Here is a 13,662-nt window from a genome sequence, read left to right as displayed (position 1 = left end):
CCTCCCATCAGCTGTCCTTTCTATCCCCTATCATTAGCTTCCACTAAGATGTCTTTATTTGTGCTTTACACAAATGTAAACATAATATTTAGTGATTTATTTTGCATCTGGCCTGTTTTGTTTTGATAACACATGATGTTTTTTTTTTTTTTGAGACAAAGCCTCAAGCTGTCCCCCTGAGTAGAGTGCCATGGCATCACAGCTACAAGCAACCTCCAACTCTTGGGCTCAAGGGATTCTCTTGCCTCAGCCTCCCAAAGTAGCTGGGACTACAGACGCCCGCCACAACGCCCTGCCATTTTTTGTTGTTGTTACAGTTGTCATTATTGTTTTAACTGGCCCAGGACAGGCTTGAACTCTCCAGCCTCGGTGTACATGGCCGGCGCCCTGCCGACTGAGCTATGGGCACTGCCCATAGTGTCAGTGGTATTATAGCTTAGGCTGATGGGAGATGGCAAGGGGCCTAAATAATGGTAAATATGAGACGAAAAAAATGCAGTTCTATTGTTTCAGAAAGAGCACTATGGAAGCACTTAGTGGTCATTTGGAAACCGGAAGCCAAGGGATCCAAGTAAAGATCCATGTGGTTCTTTAACGTTTTCATGTGAGCTGGGTGTGGGGGCTCCTATAATCCTAGTGCTCTTGGAGGCCGAGGTGGGAGGATCCCTTGAGGTCAGGAGCTCAAGACCACCCTAGGCAAGAGTGAGGCTTGTCTCTACTAAAAATAGAAAAACTAGCTGGGCATTGTGGTAGGGGCCTGTAGTCCCAGCTACTTGGGAAGCTGAGGTAGAAGGATTGCTTAAACCCAGGAGTTTGAGGTTGCTGTGAGCTAGGCTAACACTGTAGCCTGGGGCAACAGAGTGAGACTCTGTCTCAAAAAACAAACAAACAAACAAAAACCCCCAAACAACCATTCATGCTATTTAGGCATGGATAAATTTCAGCCCTTCATTAGAGTTTAAGATTTTGACATACAGTTGGTAATTTATTTTCACACTTACGTGTAGACGTTAGCAAGGGGTAAGCATTGAGCTTGCTTCTCTTAGTGTCCGAGTTAGTGATAGACAATTCCTCTGTTGTTGTTTCAGTGTAACTATGTATAAAAACTTACAGATTTTTCTAGGAATCAAGTTATCCAAGGTCTGATTTTTTTTTGTTTTCAACTTTATTTAGGATGCTGCTTTAACCCATGATTGAAATTTAGTTCCTTTGCATTTTGCTTTCTGAATTTGAACATTCTTGGGTGTCATCCATTCTATGACATTTATATTGAAATGTTTTTAAATATTGAGTAGAAACTCCATAGTTGATCACCTCCTTACAGTGACCACCTCCTTAAGTTGACCTAACCTCTGTAGACCACTCATGTACACATCAGTACAGTAAGCCTAGTTCCTTATGTTAACTGCGTCCATATGTTGATCAGTTTGTTAGAGTAGGTTGGGTGGTCAACTTATAAAAATTCCATTGTATTTTAAGTTTTGTAATGGCATAGTCTATTGAGTTTAGGAATGATTTGTAATATTTTCTGGCATAAATGTCCATTTTATTATCTGAAAATGTAGTTGAAAGTACTGCTCTAGAGTATAATACACTAGAAAAAGATAAAATGGGTAAATATTAGTGATTCTGTGAGCTTATCTGAAAATTATTAGTGTTCCTGAATCTGTGTCTCATTTTTAGTTAGTGCATGTAATAATTATGTGCATGTAACAGTTTTCAAAGAAGCCATACGTTAATGTACATGTCCTCATACTTACTCTTTTAACTATGTGAGCTAATGTAATAAAGCCATCTAGTGTGGTATCACCATAGTGATATGGTCCTGACTTCACAAACAACCCCACCTCCAGACCGTGGCCCACTCACCATTGTCCTGTGAATCTGATCTAAATTCTGCAGTGTTGTAAATGTGCATGGAGGAAGAAGGTCGCTATCAAATACAGCATCACACTGTACTTTTAGAAGGTACATAGAAGGTAACAGGTTTACATTTATTAGCAGTGAATTTTGATTTCTGGCCTCTTGTTCTAGGTCTTATTGACCCATTAGATAAAGTGTGTAAGGCACAAAGACTAAACTCAAGCAATACAACTGTGACTTATAAATATGGACCAGGTGTGGTGCTTATGTCTATAATCTCAGCACTGGTAGGCCAAGGAAAGAGGACTGCTGAGGTCAAAAGTTTGAGACCAGCCTGGGCAACACAGCAAGACCCCATCTCTACAAAAACATAAAAACATTAGCCTGGGTGTGGTGGTGTATGCCTGTAGTCCTAACTACTCCAGAGGCTGAGGCAGGAGGACTTCTAGAGGCCACGAATTCAAGGCTGCAGTGCGCTATGATCGTACCACCGCACTCCAGCCTGGGTGACAAATCAATACCCTGTCTCTAAATTTTAAAAAATAATAAAAGTTTGAATATATGATGTCATAATTATCTCTTTGAAGAAAAGTTTCTATTTCTCTGAAGACAAACCTAATTTCACTGAAGACAACTAAGAACAACTGAGTCCTCTTAGTGATAATGTTGAGAAATGTCGATTGTTATCTAGATAATTATGACTATAACCCATTACACTCCTTCTTTGTTTTGGATACAATCAGATGACTTTGTAAAAAGCAAAAAAGACGAAGAATTTACCCCTAGATCATAACTCTGTGCATATACATGTGGAATAGGCCTATATTTTCTATAGTGCGAGAAAATCAGGGTGTTTGATTTCTGTGGATACTTTTTGTAGTAAGCGCTGAAAATTAAAGTCTAAATGTGATAAAAGAATTCTAGAAAGTAAGACCTCTGTTGCCATAAAGACCAATGGGAAACGAAAGAAAAGGCACAATTTAATGAGAGGTCCTTTCCGGTAAAGCTGCGTTATCAAACGTAACAACAGGATGTTCTTGTTTTGGGAGTCTCGTCATTCAAACTTTGGATGCATTTTCAGGAGCAAGTATCTCTAGCGTGCTCAGAGTTACTCAGCAAAAGGAAGGTTGTTCCAGACAGACCCAGGGAGCCCAGGACGAAGGTGTGGCCTCTCCAGTCTCAGAGGAGGCCACCTCGTGATGCCTGCATCTCCTCCACACCTACTGTCTTGTTTCTGACCCTAGTTCACATCAGGACTGATGCAATGACTGTGACCGCCCAGCTCCTACAGCTAAGCAGCTCCTCTGGCTTTCTTCCACGAATAGAAAACAAAGAGGGAGTAACACACTATTTTCTGAGTCAGTGGTTTTCAAGCTAGAGCACAGTTTAGCTATTGAGAAATGCTCAGGCTGGAGCGGAGGGTAATGGCCCAGCTCACAGGTGAAAGGCCAGATGACCGATAGCGTGGAAATGCAATTGAAACTGAACCGAAAGGTCTTTGGTTTTTATGGAGATATGGAAGATGAAACAGGGATGTTATGAAGATAACGAAATCTCTTCTTATAAGTCCTGAGGTCAGAGATCATATCTTACTCATATTTACATCTTTCACAGCTTCAAACAGAATGTCTATGCCTAAAAAGGGTTCAATAAATGGCTATTAAATGAGACAGTGACTTTGCAGAAACTGAAGACATAAAAATATCTATCTCAAAGAGTACAATTTAAAATTATGTCTTCAGATGATGAATTTAGGAATTCATTTTATTTTTATTTGTATAAAGAAGAAGAGCTTTTCCCATGGCCCTCTCTTCACTTTCAAATAAATTTATGATTTTTCCTTTGATGACATGAGAATAAATAAATCTTTTAGATCATAAAATAAAATTCAAACTGAACTGAATCTCCCCAGCAGTACATCTAGACTTTATTTACAAATTATATGCCATTTACTCTTTCCTTATTCACTGGTAAGATAAGGTTTATGACTTTCTCTTAGAATTACTTCCTTTAATTTGAAAATACTTTATGGACTTCTCTCATTTCATCCTTTGGGTAGAAAGTATACTGATGTTATAAAAATAATGAAAGATGAGTCAAAGGTTTCTAATTTTTTTTTTAAGAACAGAGTTGGAGTGTTTGCAATTTTGGTCAAATCAGGCTAAATTGAAATGACTTACTCACTCCATTAGTTACTAAGGCCTTTTTTTCAGTGTATTTATATTTTTAATCCTTTATTCCTTATCCACCTCTGGCCTCTTCTCAATATTTGGATCAATTCAAAGATGCTTCTAATGGTGACAGATTCTCGTTTCTCTTTCAGGACTTGTTAAGCCAACACACTGTCTAGGAAGCTTCTTCAGTGCCAGCCAAGAAGTTTCTCTTCACAGCATTTTCATATTCCCGAGGCTTTAACCAGTATCAGAGTCTTATTTTTTATCTGTTTCTCTTCCCACTAGACTGTGGCCCCCTTCAGGGTAGAGACCTCATCCAAGCACTTTTTGTATACCCTAGTGGCGGTTGACTGATTTTATACAGTCCAACCGAAATTTGGAATTTTGAATTGTACAAAGAACGATTGAGTGGGCTTCCTTAACTACTTACTGGGTTTGAGCAATTTACAAAGAGGTCAGTCGTTCTCAGAAATGTTGACCAATTCCTTCACAGGTTTTAAACTAATTATCCAAGTCTACTTCTACCCAGTCACATCTTTTAAATGTTTGGAGACCCAGTTACCTCCAGAAACATTTCCAAATGCAAGCCTTCTACCAAGGATGTTGAGCCTTTCCACCAAGAGGTCAAGAATGCCAAAAGTGAAGGTCTAATGAGAAAAATCAAAATAAAGGGCTAATAACTCTAGTCCAGAAAGTAGAAGGGAAAAGGAGAGAGAGGGCAGGGGGCGGGGAGACATGGGAGGAGGGAGGGTATTTGAGGGGACTTCACCTAATGTGCATGATGCAATGGTACATTTCAAAACTATTAAGAAATGAGTATAATTGTGATGGATGTGTTACTTAGCTCAATGTAAGCATTTCACATTGTATATCAAAGCAGTACCCTGAACCCCATAAATGCATCAGTGTACAAAGTTATGATGTATTAAAAAATAAAATAAGTAAATAAATAAATAAAAGAAAGAAATAGGGAATAAAGACAGGGAAAAAACAAGGGACAAGAGAAAAAAATAAAGATTTTTTTCAATAACTTTGAAAAAAAAACAAAGTAATGAGGCATTATAGGACAAGTTAATAGCATGTTTAATGATGTTTTATTGCTGATGATTTTTGATTAGTTATTTGTTACATGTATTTAACTTGCCTGCATGTTGTTAATCACATAAGTATGTTTATAGTATGCTTGTGAAATTATTCCCCATATAAATTATTAAAATTTGTTACATAGACAAAACAAAAAAATAAATAAAGGGCTAAGCCTGACTCATACCCTCTGACACTTGGAAGAATGACCTGAAATAATGTGAATGGGAGGCCAGTACGTTTCAAGACACAACCCTATTACTCCTCTCAGTGATTTTAAATCAGAGATGCAAATGTGGAGATTCTGAGGAAAAAAAAATTAAGCACTCAGTAAACTTAGAAACAAAAGAAAACTCCTTTGTTTAGAAGAAGATGGGCAAGAAGGTGGATGTACCGGTTTCTTGTCAATCTGTATTCAAAAGACTACTGAACATTTCCATTTTCCTTATAATCAAATATTTAATAAAATGAATTCAGTTTAATTATTTGGACTGGCTGATTGGCATGGTTATTATTAGTTATGACACAGCCAGTATTGCTTCACGTATCAATATCGTGCTTTCTTTGTGTTGAACAGACGTAGGCTCTATTATCCGGCTCTCATAGATTATTTATTGTCTGTCTTGAAACGTTGTCTGAAAATGTATTGGTCTTAGTTCAACTTGGATTTCTCTAATTGCAGTGTTTTAAAATTAAATTTTAAATAATGGAAGCTACCAGGAACTAATTAACTAAAGTGAAAATAAAGTATTTTGCTTTTCAATACGGTTTGTTACTTCAACTCGTGTATGTTTATGCTGCTTGTTTTGTGACTTAAATCTAAGTTTGTCTTTAAAGAAATACAATGCTTAGATGTTTCATTCAAAAATATAGAGGTACGTAATAATATATCAAAAAGAATTAACTCTGAAATGAAGTACATTTTAGATGATGAAACAAGGTCGGTAAGGGCTGACAATCCATTGCTCCGTAATTTCACATTTCGGATAGATGATCTTGAAATGTTGTTTTAGTTTAAGGTAATAGTCTATTTTTATATTTAAGCATTTTGGTACTTCAAAAATAATTTTAAAAGTTAAAACATTGAAGCTAATAAGAAAGAGTTGACAAACATATTGCAATGTTGATTAAAAAAACTTATAATTTGCTATGCTTTTTTACTTTATTTAAATGTAGTAAAAATTTTAAGATCATTTTGTTTCTAATGAACAAAATACAACTATGTTTTGAATAGGTATATCCTTGTGTATTTGGGAAATTCCTTTATTATCTGTGGCATTGTTGATATGACAAAGTATGTGCCATTTGCAGGCTTTGAGTGATAATTTTGTGATTAAACTACTTGCTATGGCCTTATTCGTCCTATTTGAGCCTAGAAATGTGTGCAATGCTCATCAAAATAGTGACCACATTGGGAGACATTCATTATGATCAAAACTTAATTAACTGACTCAATCTATTGAAAAGATAAGACAACTAAATCACCACCCTATATCTTTTAAAATCTTTGGGGGGGGGGAACCCGTGGCCCTCCAGATCCCTAAGTGCAGCTCCTTAACTGGACCCAAATCCCACAGAACAAACCCTTGATTTGTTCTGTAAAATTTGGATCTAGTCGAGGGGCTGCATTCAAGGACCAGGAAGGCCACATGTGGCTCTGCCTCATCCCCAGACCTTAGGTTTAGGTCCTCTGGATCTTCTGGTAAAGGAAAACATGTGATAACGTTCAACTCTTTCACTTGCTTTAGATGTCAACTGACTACAAATATTGACAGGATTGTTAGAGTTATAAAATGTGCATCTGTTCGTAGGGAAATGAACAGATATTACCATTTACGAATTGAGTGGAACTAACACCAAGGAGGCAGGAGAACTTAATTAAGGCCTTTGTTTTAAGTTAATAATAGAAACCCAAACAAGGCCGTATGTATATCCTTGAGAGTAGTCTTCTAATCAAGGGCATTACTCTTTCTTTCTTTATCAGACACAAAAATTAAATCAGTATCAGGGTGTAAGGGGTGGTGACAAATAGAAAAACAAGGGTGAGTTTGAACTGAAAAAGTCCTTTAACAAAAAGAGATCAGAAACGGTTTTTAAAACATTGCATTCTACAGGTAAAAGTGAATGGGCCATATACCCTGCTTGTAGGAGATAAGGCCAAAATGAAAACTTCTGGAGGTTCCTTGTGAGAAAAAAATATTCATTGAAGTCATTTCATTCTAATAAATATAATACATTTATTCCTCTTATATAATCAGTCTTCTGGTATACAGTTTTCCCATCTATTCTCTTATTGAATGTGTTTATACTATTAAAGTTTAGAGCAGTCCTACTTAATAGAAATATAATGAAAGCCTTGTAATTTAAAATTTCCTAGTAGCCACTTTTAAAAAAAGTGAAAAGAAATAGGTGAAATTCATTTTGACATATTTGGTTTAACCCAATATAGCTAAAATATAATTTCAACATGTGACTATACAAAAATTATTAATATCATAGCCTACACTATGACTTGGATTAAGTCTTCAAAATCCAGTATGTATTTCATACGCACAGTGCATGAAAGTTGGAATAGCCACACAGAGCTCAGTAGACATGTGTGGTTAGTGGCGATTGAATTGGACAGCACAGATCTAGTCAAATTCTTTTCCTCAAAGATTTGATGATTTCCATTTTTCTCTTCTTCAAACCTTTCATCAGTGCACACATATTTACATGCTGTTTGATTTAAGTCTAAGAAAGCATGAACTTGAGCTTCTATGATGTGCTTGACATACTGCTTGTTAATACAGAATTAATAATTACATTAAGCAAACAAATAATTCTCAGTGATCCAGCAATGTCTGAGTTCAGGTCATCTGGTCAACTCCTCTGCTTTGTTTCATTGTTTTCAATGTACTAAGATGGCTTTCCTGGAGTACTGTTCGGCTTAAGCTCTCTAAAAGATGAGGAACATACCATAATAATCACACTATTCCACACTTAAACAAGGTACAGCTTCAGTGTTTCAATGAATGATTCTGTATTTTATCACTGAGAGAGCAGCAGCTAGCTGCAGGCACATCTGGGATCTACGAGATGAGCAGCTGACATCGACATACCAGTGATGAAGATGAGCTGATGTGTTCAGCAGTAGTAGGTGGCATTATGTCATAAGGGCTTTAAGGAGACACTGGGACATATGTATGTCAAGACGCTAGTACATTCACACAGGATAACAAGGAAGAATGTGGAATGGTATACAGACTGGATGCTGTGGTCGCCATGGAAAGTACTCACTTTTTCAGATCATTCTGCATCTTTGTGGCCTGTGCACGCCACTGGTGCATAGCAGGGAAGAAGCCATTTGTGTATAGTGGAAAAAGTATATCAACTAATAAAACTGCATTTGACTGAGAAATAACTGTATCACAGCTGTCACTGAATTAATTATGTAATATTATCAACATAACAGGTGCATTAAATTTTATGAATCAGAACTCTGTTTGCTGATTCATAAACTAGCCAGTATGCAGTAAGATTATGATGTATCAAAAAAGCATTATATAATTTTCATGCAGTGAAATTGTAACCAGTACCTCAAAAACAGTTAATGTAACCACAAGGATTAAAGAAGGAACTTGGTACAAACAAATGTTCTGAATATGAGAAAATAGTAATCACAAATTTTTCTAAATTAAAAAAATCAAAAATGTTATTTTGCATTACATTTCAAATTCACATTTAGGTTGCAATGGTAATTTTGCATACCAAAATGAAGAAAGATTACTGGAGAGGACATAGCAATGCATTATTTGGGGGAAAATGAATTTGGAGGACTGGAGCCTGTCCTAAATTGTGAAGTCTTGAGATGTGTAACACAACTACGTCCACTGCAAATCTGGATAGGTTTTACCGACTTTTGTGGATGGCTCTGTCATTAGCAGAGAACTCCAAGTAGTTCTCACCTCCTATGGCATATACCTTCGGGACTTTGGACTTAATATTTTGGAAATGGGAGTCTCTAAAGTTCTGACTCTGATTGGCAGGAAATCAGTATGAAACACTGTATGTTTTACTATGTAAATTAGGTAAATAATGAGGAATTTGATGACTACTAAGCAAATTTCTTTCCAACTACTACTATGTGTCACTGGAAGAAGCATTTCTTTTTTTTAATGGATTAAAAAAATCTTTTTTTAACGGATTTAAAAAATTTATCTCTAGGTCCTGGGAATCCTTAATAACTTAAAAAACTGTTCAATATTTATGTTATATGTTATTATTCTTATTACTTACAACACGGCATTTAGAATAAAATAAAAACACACATGTTGGCAGCAGCTGGGGATGAGATCTACTGATATTCTAAAAATAAGTTGCCACAATTTAGCTTTTGATATAAATGCCTTTCATGAGGATTGTAAATGACCATTTTTTGAATTCTAGGCATGTTCATATAATTGGCACTGAATCACTGCATTTACTATTGCATTATGGAAAAAATGAAATGTTTAAAATAACAATCTAATCTAAATTATAAGATAAATGTATGTAAAAATACTTTCCATTTAAAAAATTTAAAACTGGTAGTTCCACAGAGTGGTGATGAGTATATTATACATATTTATGTAGATTTTACAGGGTGTTTCAAAAGTCCCCGAGGACACACAGGATTCACAGCCTCAGCAGGTCTTTGCATACAAATGCAAACTTTTCTCTATACTTGTTATAATAAATGCTGAAAATGGCCCTCCTGTGCTTATAATAGAGATGATATTTTTGTTCTCAAGGTCACTGGTATAAGAGGGGTCACAAATGCCATTTTCTGCATGGAGATTCGGGGACTTCTGTCTCATTTCTGTAAATCAGTTATCCACATAAATATGTATAGACATATATGTAGTATGCATAGTCACAACATAAATATATTTGACATTTAAGAAAATTTAGATATTCTACTGGCAAACTGACATATGTATAACTTACATTTATTCACAGGAATTTGGTTTTTTTTGGTTGGTGTTCAAATGTACCATATCTTAATTGTTATTTCTTTCCCAAAGTTGTTAACAAGACTCCTTTATAAAGAAGCAGCATGTTTTACTTGCATGTGCATTTTACTTTCCTTTTTTTAAAACTAAAGTTAAGTAATGAAAATTAATATCCACAAATAAAAAAACCAGAGAATGAATTTTCCTTTTATAGCAATTTTGATTTTCATTTATATTTATACGATTGTTTCATTGAAACTGTCTTTTTAAAAAAAAATTTGTTCAAGAGTTAATATATTTTTTTCTAGTTAAAAATCACAATGTCTGAGATAGTAACATATGTCAGCTTTCTACAGGAACCCTACGGTCTGCCCACCTGTGATGTCATAGTAAGGAGGGGCTTTTCTTCAGCAGACTCCTCCCTCGGTATCTCCTTCATCACCATGGCAACAGCCTTATCTGCCGCCCTAGAGCCTTTTCCCTATAACAGTGAAATCAACAATGACTCGTGTCAGGAGAAATCTTTAACTTATTATTTATTACAAGATATTTTAATGTTTAAAGAGCAATCCAACATAATTGAAGAGGTAGGCTGCTGCAAGTGAATCTTGAGGCTTTTGGCTGAGGAGAAAACACACAAAATCTGAAAAGAGATTATTTGTGAACTTTTAGTTAGCTACTTTTTCACCTTTACAGCTGACATATTATATTTAATTTTAACATAGTATTTTATATGTATAATATATTTTAAAGCAATTAACATGACACGAACATTTGAAAATAATATCAATTTAAAAACACTACGGGTTGCCTGTTATGGTCATTTATAAACTGTTACTATATTATCCCTAAATATTGTGAATGACAATGAGGAGTTTGGGACAGAGTTTAGGATCAGGATCTGTCTCCCACAGAGGACTAGTGCTGGTTGGTCTCTGGAGTCTTTGCTGTTTTAGAGTGGATTGAGATAAAAGGAATAATGTGTGTGATAAAATCTCTAAAAATTCTTTAAGTGGCTTTGACATAACAGGAATTCACCCAGTTTGTTTTGTGGACCTTGGCAGAAAAAAATTGCAACTCTTTCTGTTTTGAGACCAATTAATTTTAATAGAACTTTAGAAATATCTTTTGAGAACCCATAAATCTGGACGTAAATAAAAGATAATTAACATTGAGGCATATCTCCCTCTCTCCATATATATCTATATAAGTGTACATATGGATATATACACACCCACACATATCCCTACATTATTTGCCTCAAAGAAGCAGAATTACGAACTGCAGGGGTGTGCTGGCTTTCTGTTATTTGAGTTTACCAGATTATTCACATTTTGAGAGTAGACATGGCATAATGAAATAAACAAAACAAAATATCACTTTCCCAACTCAATTAGAAACCTCTCATACTACATAAAAATTAAATAATCCTTAAATATTTTCAAAAGAAAGAACTTCCATTTTCTCAGGTCTGTGGGCAGAGCCTCCCTGGAAAAAAAAATTTTATACTAAGAGCACATGCATATCTATCTGTGTTGTGAATCTCTTCAAAATACAAATATAGCAGACAGAGATATCATAGGGAAAAAGAAAAAGTGGATACATGGGAATCTGCTGTTTGAAAAGGAATTAAAAGCCAAGGTTGATATTAAATCCAAAGCTTAATAAATCTTAATAGTTCCCATGCAACAAAAAAAGGATAGAATGACATCACCTTGGACTTTCCAAGGGCTTGAAGTATTTAGAAGGTAGGTTTACTCTAGAGAGCAAGTCCATTTTCTTAGGCATTGACTTTCTAAAATGTAGCCAGCGGTGGCTTTTATTTATGAGAACAAAAAACCTTTCTGTGTAGTTATTAAATTTTAAAATATGTGTATCTGTTTATGATGCTTAGGGTTTGTTTGTTTGGTCTGACTTTATAAGTAGCATTATTGAATGCTAATGCGTTACTTCCAAAATGGAATATCAAATGCTAGAGATTTTATTCAACAGATGTATCAGATGTATCAGTAGTAATTTTCATATGTGCTCTGAAAAGTTTACATGGTCACAATTCTTAGAATAACTTACTTCTAGAAGAATAAAGAAAAATCTAATGATTCGTTGCCTAACAAATCAAAGTACATAATGATTCCAGGTTTCTTCTTTAACGAAGCAATGTGAACTTCCTAAAATAGAGATGCATACAATTCTGAATTCTGGGAAAAGATTTATTATGACATTATTAATTTTTTAACATTTTATCAGAATATAAAACATATTTGGATGAAACTTTACACACTATAAACTTGGTACACTTTTATAAGCTATACTCATTTATAGACTATGGTTTATAACAAGTATTTTTGCAGCTTTACTTTTTTCAAAAGAACAAAATCATTTGTGAAGAATTCTTTCCATGCTTCAAGAAATTCTAATCATATAGCAATAAACAAAGTGGCATGCTCATATTTAAATTCCTACTATATTTAGAAGAGCAAATCTAATGTTACGAGGTATAATTTTGTTTAAAAATAATAATTCAGATTCTTTTTTATGTGCTAAGAAGAAAATGCCAATTGATAAGCATCTCAAAAAATTTCATGTCAAGTTTTTAATATACCATTTATTTGAAATGCTACCAATCCGTAAACTACATAGAGATATTTTTTACATGTGCAACTATAATAGCTAGAATTAGCAAGGGACATGCCATTTCACTAAAACAAAAACAAAAACAAAACAAAAAATTAGTCCTTTCATGCTGAACTCTAGAACAAAGCAGTGGTCAGCTAGAAAGGATGTACAATAAACACATGCGGTGCTTTTGATTTCTTGCAGTAAAAACCCACCAAAGCCAGGGTCAGGTCACTTTTTTGAAGACAGTGCCACTTTTTCTTCAAGGTTACACCTACTACCTGAAAAGAGTCATGATACCCATGTTAGTGCCCGCTAGCAACGTTTTTCTTTACAGCCTTTTGGCTTTTGAGTTAATACCCCACGAGCCTCACAAGTGTGGTACCGTCTGAGAGCAGAATGGGAAGGACTGCCAAAATGACACCTCCGTGGTGCCAGATACAGTGTCTACAACCACTGCCAAGTCAAGTGAGTGGCTCGTATATCACAGCAGAATTCCCCCCAGAATGTACTGCCACTTTCACCTGGTATCTTGCAATCAAGCTGTGTTATTTCTGACTTGTCCATTTATCTTGTGGGAAAATGCTTCTGGAATTCAGAACCTGACTGATAATTGATTTGGCAATTCATGAAACGATACAGTTTTGCTTATCAGCAGCTCTGCAGGGCTGATGGCTGTATAACCGTGCCCGTTTCTTTTTCGAAGGCAGTAGCTTAAAACATTGCAAGAAATACATATGTGTAATTGTTCAAGCTTCAAACTCAATTTTCTAAATACAACCCCACCAAGGGGTCAATACCGATCTATTATTTGAAACAACATGAAGCAAGCAAAAATGAAACATATGCTGATTATATATTCGAGCATATAACTGGTTTATATACTTTAGACCCCATTCAGCCTGCATCATTCTTCATCAGCTTCTCCATCATTCTTTTTTTTTTTTTTTTTT

The 13,662-nt window shown here is 35.3% G+C and overlaps 1 protein-coding gene across 9 annotated transcripts in view; it reads right to left on the bottom strand.

Moving 5' to 3' along the window:
* PEX5L (peroxisomal biogenesis factor 5 like) overlaps window positions 1-13,662 on the bottom strand; it is a 186,581-nt gene that overhangs the window by 93,844 nt on the left and 79,075 nt on the right. For 4 of the 9 annotated variants that reach the window (XM_003794273.2, XM_012807912.1, XM_023515755.1 and 1 more), the window contains one exon: window positions 10,470-10,574. The exons of 3 other annotated variants lie outside the window; for them this stretch is intronic. In XM_003794273.2, coding sequence (XP_003794321.1) covers window positions 10,470-10,538 — 69 coding nt within the window. In that variant the 5' untranslated portion in view covers window positions 10,539-10,574. Of the gene's footprint in view, window positions 1-10,469; window positions 10,575-12,924; window positions 12,991-13,662 lie in introns of those variants that run through there. 2 more of the 9 variants (XM_012807911.2, XM_023515758.1) reach the window with 2 other exon arrangements.

The sequence above is a fragment of the Otolemur garnettii genome, unplaced genomic scaffold (genome assembly GCF_000181295.1).
Source record: "Otolemur garnettii isolate 467f Iridium unplaced genomic scaffold, OtoGar3 scaffold00078, whole genome shotgun sequence".
NCBI classification, from domain to species: domain Eukaryota; kingdom Metazoa; phylum Chordata; class Mammalia; order Primates; family Galagidae; genus Otolemur; species Otolemur garnettii.
This window is presented reverse-complemented; position numbering and strand designations above follow the sequence as displayed.